This window comes from Chrysemys picta, chromosome 25, assembly GCF_011386835.1.
Source record: "Chrysemys picta bellii isolate R12L10 chromosome 25, ASM1138683v2, whole genome shotgun sequence".
Lineage (NCBI taxonomy): Eukaryota > Metazoa > Chordata > Testudines > Emydidae > Chrysemys > Chrysemys picta.
The window spans coordinates 2,654,757-2,662,890 of record NC_088815.1 but is presented as its reverse complement, the minus strand read 5'-3'; the positions used below and the strand labels follow the sequence as shown (position 1 = coordinate 2,662,890).

Genomic DNA, 8,134 nt, shown 5'->3' with positions numbered 1-8,134 from the left:
TCCAGCTGAGGCCTAATCAGCGCGGAGTAAAGCGGAAGAATTTCTTCTCGTGTCTTACTTACAATATTCCTGCTAATACATCCCAGAATGATGTTTGCTTTTTTTGCAACAGTGTTACATTGTTGACTCATATTTAGCTTGTGATCCACTATGACCCCCAGATCCCTTTCCGCAGTACTGGTATTGTCCACAAACTTTATAAGCGTACTCTCTATGCCATTATCTAAATCATTGATGAAGATATTGAACAGAACTGGACCCAGAACCGATCCCTGCGGGACGCAACTCATTATGCCCTTCCAGCATGACTATGAACCACTGATTACTCTCTGGGAATGATTTTCCAACCAGTTATGCACCCACCTTATAGTAGCTCCATCTAGGTTGTATTTCCCTAGTTTGTTTATGAGACAGTCATGTGAGACAGTATCAAAAGCCTTACTAAAGTCAAGATATACCACATCTACTGCTTCCTCCCTTTCCACAATGCTTGTTACCCTGTCTAAGAAAGCTATCAGGTTGGTTTGACACAATTTGTTCTTGACAAATCCATGCTGATTCTTATTTATCATCTTATTATCTTCTAGGTGTTTGCAAATTGATTGCTTAATTATTTGCTCCATTATTTTTCCAGGTACAGAAGTTAAGCTGACTGGTTTGTAATTCCCTGGGTTGTCCTTATTTCCATTTTTATAAATGGGCACTATATTTGCCCTTTTCCAGTCTTCTGGAATATCTCCTGTCTTCCATGACTTTTCAAAGATAATCACTAATGGCTCAGATATCTCCTCAGTCAGTTCCTTGGGTATTCTAGGATGCATTTTTTATATATGGAGATATACCTATCTCATAGGTATGGAAGGACCTGAAAGGTTATTGAGTCCAGCCCCCTGCCTTCACTAGCAGGACCAAGTACTGATTTTGCCCCAGATCCCTAGGTGCCCCCTCAAGGATTGAACTCACAACCCTGGGTTTAGCAGGCCAATGCTCAAATCACTGAGCTATCCCTTCCCCCCTGCTATTTATCAGGCCTTGGTGATTTGAAGACATCTAACTTGTCTAAGTAATTTTTGACTTGTTCTTTCCCTATTTTAGACTCTGATCCTACCTCATTTTCACTGGCATTCACTATGTTAGACGTGCAATCGCCACCAACCTTCTTGGTGAAAACCGAAACAAAGGAGTCATTAAGCACCTCTGCCATTTCCATGTTTTCTGTTATTATGTTTCCCGCCTCTTATTGAGTAACGGGCCTACTCTGTCCTTGGTCTTCCTCTTGCTTCTAATGTATTTGTAGAACGTTTGCTTGTTCCCTTGTTTCCTTCCATTTTGTGCCTTGGCTTTTCTAATTTTGTCCCTACATATTTGTATTCCGAGTTTCCATTTTTTGTAGGACTATTTTTTGAGTTTTAGATCGTTGAAGATCTCCTGGTTAAGCCAGGGTGGTCTCTTGCCATACTTCCTATCTTTCCTACACAGTGGGATAGTTTGCTCTTGTGCCCTTAATAATGTCTCTTTGAAAAACTGCCAACTGTCTTCAATTGTTTTTCCCCTTAGACTTGCTTCCCATAGGATTTTACCTACCAACTCCCTGAGTTTGCTAAAGTCGCCTTCTTGAAATCCATTGGCTTTATTGTGCTGTTCTCCCTCCTACCATTCCTGAGAATCATGAACTCTACCATTTCATGATCACTTTCACCCAAGCTGCCTTCCACTTTCAAATTCTCAACCAGTTCCTCCCTATTTGTCAAAATCAAATCTAGAACAGCCTTCCCCCAGTACCTTCTGAAATTAAAAACTGTCTCCAATTCATTCCAAAAACTTGTTGGATAATCTGTGCCCTGCTGCTGTGTTATTTTCCCAACTGATGTCTGGGTAGTTGAAGTCCCCCATCACCACCAAGTCCTGTGCTTTGGATGATTTTGTTAGTTGTTTAAAAAAAGCCTCATCCACCTCTTCTTCCTGGTTTGGTGGTCTGTAGTAGACCCCTACTATGACATCACCCTTGTTTTTTACCCCTTTTATCCTTATCAAGAGACTTTCAAGAAGTCTGTCTCTTATTTCTATCTCAACCTCAGTCCAAGTGTATACATTTTTAATATATAAGGCAACACCTCCTCCCTTTTTTCCCTGCCTGTCTTTCCTGAGCAAGCTGTATCCTTCTATACCAATATTCCAGTCATGCATATTATCCCACCAGGTCTCTGTGATGCCAACTATGTCATAGTTGTGTTTATTTACTAGCATTTCTAGTTCTTCCTGCTTATTCTTCATACTTTGCGCATTAGTATACAGACATCTAAGATACTGATTTGATTTCCCCCCAAAGTTTTGTCTTGTTTCTCCCCTATTTCTGCTATAACAGCCCATGCTCCCCCCAGATTCTAACCCTTCTCCCAGGTCTCCATGTTTTTGACTTACCTGTGGGCTTTGGTCACCTGTTCCTGTTGAACCTAGTTTAAAGCCCTCCCCACAAGGTTAGCCAGTCTGTAGCCAAATATGCTCTTCCCCTTCCTCAATAGGTGGACCCCATCTCTGTTTAGCAGTCCTTCTTCCTGGAACGGCATCCTGTAGTCAAGGAAGCCGAAGCCCTCGTGGCAACACCATCCTCCCAGCCAGGCATTCACCTCCAGGATGCATCTGTCTCTGCCGAGGTCCCTATCCTTGACTGGAAGGAATGAAGAGAACACCACCTGTGCTCCCAACTCCCTCACCCTCCTCCCAGAGCCCTGCAGTCACTTCTGATCTGCTGAGGGTCATACCTCGCAGTATCATTAGTGCCCACATGGATGAGTAGCAGGGGGTACTAGTCAGAGGGCCCGATGATCCTTGACAATCCCTCCATGTCTCAGATATGACCCCTGGCAGGCAGCATACCTCCTGGGATGCCATGTCAGGGCGACAGATAGGTGCCTCCTTCCCCCTCAAAAGAAAGTCACCAACCACCACCACCCTATGTTTCCTCCTGGGAGTGATGTCTGTGATCCTCCCAGCCTTGGGGATACTTGGCTTCTCCTCCTCCTTCTTTGGGGGTGATTCCTCATCGCTCATTGCCAGGGCAGCATAATGGTCCTTCATCACCATGGTGGGTGGGTTGGGAGTAGGGGTGGAGCACTGCCTGCTGCCAGAAGTAACCAGCAGCCAGTGTCCTCCCTGTACCAGAGCCTTATCCTCCTCCCCGGGAGCGTGACAGCAGTCTTCTCTAGCTGGGTAGCCTCCTAAGCCTTGGAAGTCTCCATATGAAAACTGTCAATGAATTCCTCATGTGCACGGATGCTCCTCAGCCTAGTCACCTCCTCCTGTAGCTCTCAGACCTGCTTCCTGAGAGATTCCACCAGCAGGCATTACTCACACTGGATGGTCTGCCCAGCCTGGCTTTCTGTGAGTGGGAAATGCAGGCCACAGTCTGCAAATCCACACAAGGATCTGGGTAGAGGCATCCATGGTTAGGTTCTCTGTCTGGATACAGGCGCAGGTGGAGGAGACAGGAGCAGTGTTAGCACTGGCAATGCAGTCCTTCCTAACCATCATGATTATATTATGACTCCCTCTCTCAAACTCCCCTGTTCTCTGGCTTTTAAGGCCTTTCCTCCTAGCTCAGCCCTTTATCTTCTCTTATAATGCTCAGTTTCAGGCATTTATACAATCAGACTTATGTGTTGACATTTCCGAGGCTTGTTTGAAGCGTAAATTTTTTTTGTTTGTTTAAATAGAGCTTACGTCTTAGTGAAATTGTGTTAAGCTGATTCTGAAAAAACAAACTGACTTTTGCACATGAAAACTTTATCAGAGTCCTTTGTTCCTGTGCACTCAAGTAACTAAATCCCAGGTGATTTACATGTAAGCAGAATCTGAATGAGCTCTTCCCTGACATCTAGTGGTGAGCTGTGAAAAAGACTTCAGAGACTGATCTTGTTTTCATGGGCACACCCACCTGCCTAGGTGCTCAGCATGATGGGATTGCTTGCCCAAATTATCATTTATGGCTGATGTTGGATTCCCCCCCATCTCATTATTGGGACAGGAGTAATAAAGGGTTGTTGTCCTTGTACAAACTGAGGGCAGAACTGTACCTGGCATACCCTGATGGAGGGACTCACCCTCAACTCAATAGCACTCACTAGGCAGGGGACATGGTTTCCAAAACCCAATGAATTGAGAGTGAGGGCATGTGTCACATTTGAGTCAGTCTCTCCCCACAGGCTAATAAAAGAATTACTTTAGACTCAGTTGAGTCTTGTTTCATGCTATGAAGCTGAAATCATGGATCCAGAGGTTTAAGTATGAGGCCTACTTTGGGACTGTGTGCACCAACAGTGAGGCTCCCCCACTAATAGCTAAAACAGGGATTCTCAAACTGGGGGGGGGTCATAGCTGTCAACCTTCACCCAAATCCCACCTTGCCTCCAGCATTTATAATAGTGTTAAATAATTTTAAAGTGTTTTTAATTTATAAGGGTGGGGTGCACTTAGAGGCTTAGTGTGTGAAACGGGTCACCAGGACAAAAATGTGAGTGCCACTGAGCTGTGGTCTGCAGGGAGCCCTGAAGACGTCTTGGCAAGCTGCCAGCTGGGGGGCTGGTGGAGGGTCAGAGCAGAGCCCTGCAGACAGTTGTGTGTGTGTGGGGGAGATAGCTGTTTGTTTTGCCCCTTGTACAACGCCGCCCTCCAAACACAGTCTGACCGACCCCCGGACATGCCCCCCCGAAGCACCGCACGACCGCCGTCACCAGCACTGTGTAACCCACCCACCGAGCCCAAGCATGGCCCGACCCCCTGCGCCGTCCGACCTCCAGGCAAGGCCCAACACGGCCCGCCGGCACCGTCCCACCGCGCACAGCGGCCCCAGCTCCGCCCTGACTCGCGCTCTCGTCTCGCGCCATCGCGCGGACCCCACCCAGAGCCCGGGAACGGCCCCCCTGACGTCAGCGACCCGAACCACGTGCCCTCAGCGCGGCCGCACGGAGGCGCTGCCGCCAGGGTCACAGCCCCGCCCCTTTCCCAGAGTGCTCCGGGGCACGGCGCGGGGTGGCTGCTGCTTACACAAAGGGGCTGCGCGGAGGAAATGGCGGCCGTGGGGACTGAGGGCAGCGGCAAAATGGAGGAGACGGCGGCGGCGGCTAACGGGGCGGGCAGCGCCGGGGACGGGCCCCCTAAGAGGTGAGGCGCCGCTGGCGGACCCCCGTCCCCACGGGGCTCGGGCCCTGGCGCCTCGCGGGTGGCCGCGTCCCCGCGTGTGTGGGCCGGGGCCTCGGGCCGGCTCGGCTGCGGGCGGGGGGTTCCAGAGGCCGAGGGCCGGGTGGATGGAAGGAGCCGGTGCTGGCAGCGGCGGCCTGGCTGAGTGAGGGCGTCGGGCCTGGCGGGATGGAGGTGTAGGAACTGGAGCAGGGGCCGTGCTGGAGGCTGGGGAGCCATCTGGGTGATGGCACGGGGGGGGGTAAGATGGCATTGGTGCGGGAGGCGGGGGGTCTGGCTGAGTGAGGGCGGTTGGGGGGGTAGGATGGCATTGGTGCGGGAGGCGGGGGGGTAGGATGGCATTGGTGCGGGAGGCGGGGGGTCTGGCTGGGTGCGGGAGGCGGGGGGGTAGGATGGCATTGGTGCGGGAGGCGGGGGGTCTGGCTGGGTGCGGGAGGCGGGGGGGTAGGATGGCATTGGTGCGGGAGGCGGGGGGTCTGGCTGGGTGCGGGAGCCGGGGGGGTAGGATGGCATTGGTGCGGGAGGCGGGGGGTCTGGCTGGGTGCGGGAGGCGGGGGGGGTAGGATGGCATTGGTGCGGGAGGCGGGGGGGTCTGGCTGAGTGAGGGCGGTTGGGGGGGTAGGATGGCATTGGTGCGGGAGGCGGGGGGTCTGGCTGGGTGCGGGAGGCGGGGGGGTAGGATGGCATTGGTGCGGGAGGCGGGGGGGGGTAGGATGGCATTGGTGCGGGAGGCGGGGGGTCTGGCTGAGTGAGGGCGGTTGGGTTGGGGTGGGATGGCATTGGTGTGCTTCCCCCTCCCCACAAGGTTAGCTTGCTGCATTTTTATTTAAAAAGCAACGTGTTGATGGACATTGCTTGGGGCACTGTCTTCTTAGGCATGTTACTTTTTCCTGATGCTGGTCCTGATAGAGCACTTGACTGAATAAAGAAGAACAGGAGTACTTGTGGCACCTTAGAGACTAACAAATTTATTAGAGCATAAGCTTTCGTGGACTACAGCCCACTTCTTCTATATGCATCCGAAGAAGTGGGCTGTAGTCCACGAAAGCTTATGCTCTAATAAATTTGTTAGTCTCTAAGGTGCCACAAGTACTCCTGTTCTTCTTTTTGCGGATACAGACTAACACGGCTGCTACTCTGAAACTTGACTGAATAGCCATTTTGACTGTTTTGAGCAAAGTGAGGGATGCTAGGCAGCTAGGGATGTTAAATTGAGACCTGTTTCATACAATGCAGTAATGTCATTACGGTCCCATGTTTTTGATTTCTAAGATCAGGTGGGATCTTAATAAATCCCTACTCTTCATTATTGAGTCTGCTAAGCAGGTTTGGTACTTCAGATCAGCTTCTTGGCATCTGGACACTTCCCTAGCTGGAGGGTGAAGCATAAAAGTTATGATGCTGATAAATTATCTTGTTCCCAACTTGATGTAGAGGGTGGAGGTCTTGGTGTCCACTGCTAGTGTTTCGTCTGTGTTGCTGTCTTGGTATCAGGGACTGTGGAAGCTCTGCTAGTAACCTCTGATATTTCCTCCACTAGCAAGACTGAGGAATGCATACTAATGTGCCTCCATTGATATAAAAAAGACTAGTTAGGTCATATTCAGTCAAGCCTAGCTGCTATCAGTTATTTTGTAGGTTTCAGCATCAGGAAAAGTGAGATGCTGGTTCCTCTTGTGTTAGAGATGTTAGCTTGTGCCATGGTTTCCTGATGCCTTGAATCAGTTAGGCCTTGTTATTCCTACCTTTATTGAGTTAGACCATAATAAGGCTCATTACTCTTAAACAGTATTTAGTTTGCCTCTGTGTTTATCTCTGGGGTTTAAACTATAGATTCTTATACCAAATTCATCACCATGCTATCTGAGCACCTTCCAACAGTTCATTAAGCAACATGACTAACATCGGCCATGTTTTGTGTTCTCACATCCTCTCTTGAGGGGGAGAAGGGTGTGCAGTGATGTCTTGTTTTGGAATTCTTTGAATATGCATATACACATAATTGCTATTTTTGTTAAAGGAAAGTTAAAGTGATGTGCCTTGCACTTCAAGTGGAAGGTGGGGAGGTATGAGACAGTCCTTAATTCCTGTGGGAGTTCATTCTAGTCTTGGGTCAGCCACTGAGTTCTGTCTCTTGCATAGATTACTCCTGAGGGAATTCTGTGCTAAAAAATGTAAAGTATTGCGCTCATTATTTTAAAATTTTGCAAAATTCTGCATATTTTATTTAACAAAATAACACTATATAATCACATAATTTTCAGTTATTTAAAATACCCATCAGCAAGTATGTTTGTAACAATATAAACAACAAAAAAGATTCAGGAAATGTTTTTTGATAGATTCCTTACTAGGCATATTAGCATATCTCTGTGGTTCCACAGTGAGCCAGAGTGACAGTCATGCATACCCAGTCCTGCCCCCCTCATCCAGGTATCAGGCAAACAGGCCCAGCCAGGCAGGATCTAAATGTGGAGGGGCTTAGTGTGTGGAGGGGGATCGATGTGTGGATGGCTTGATGGAGGATGTGCATGCAAGGTGAATCTGGAAGTACTGGGGCTCATTGGAAGTGCAGGAGGAATGGGAATTCCTGGGGGGCGGGTCCAAGTGAAGGTGGTTGAGGCTCAGCAAGGGGGATGGGCGTGGGGGGGGGCGCTTGGCAGGAAAGTCCAGGTGCAGGGAAGGTCTGGATCCATGGGGGTTGGGCAGATGAGGGGCAGCTCCCCATACAGTGCCCCTCTCCCCCGTGGCTGGGAACGATGAGGTCAGGAAGTGGGGTGTGTGTGCAGAGTTTTCTGAAGTGGGGGAGGTTCCTGGGGGTGGGTCTGACCCGACCCCAGGAGCAGCCCATGCAGGAGAAGAGGAAGTCCTGTCCCTGTCTCCTCCCACCCCCACCTCCCGAGGTGGTGATTTACATCTCCCCTGACTGCTTCTGATG

General features: G+C 49.7%; 1 protein-coding gene across 1 annotated transcript in view; it reads left to right on the top strand.

Annotated features, from left to right (window-relative positions):
* The first annotated feature begins 4,990 nt into the window (after positions 1-4,990).
* The window catches only part of LOC135977417 (heterogeneous nuclear ribonucleoprotein M-like), a 30,604-nt gene continuing 27,460 nt past the window's right edge, over positions 4,991-8,134 (top strand). The window contains exon 1 of the mRNA XM_065578277.1: positions 4,991-5,160. Coding sequence (XP_065434349.1) covers positions 5,066-5,160 — 95 coding nt within the window. The 5' untranslated portion in view covers positions 4,991-5,065. The remainder of the gene's footprint in view (positions 5,161-8,134) is intronic.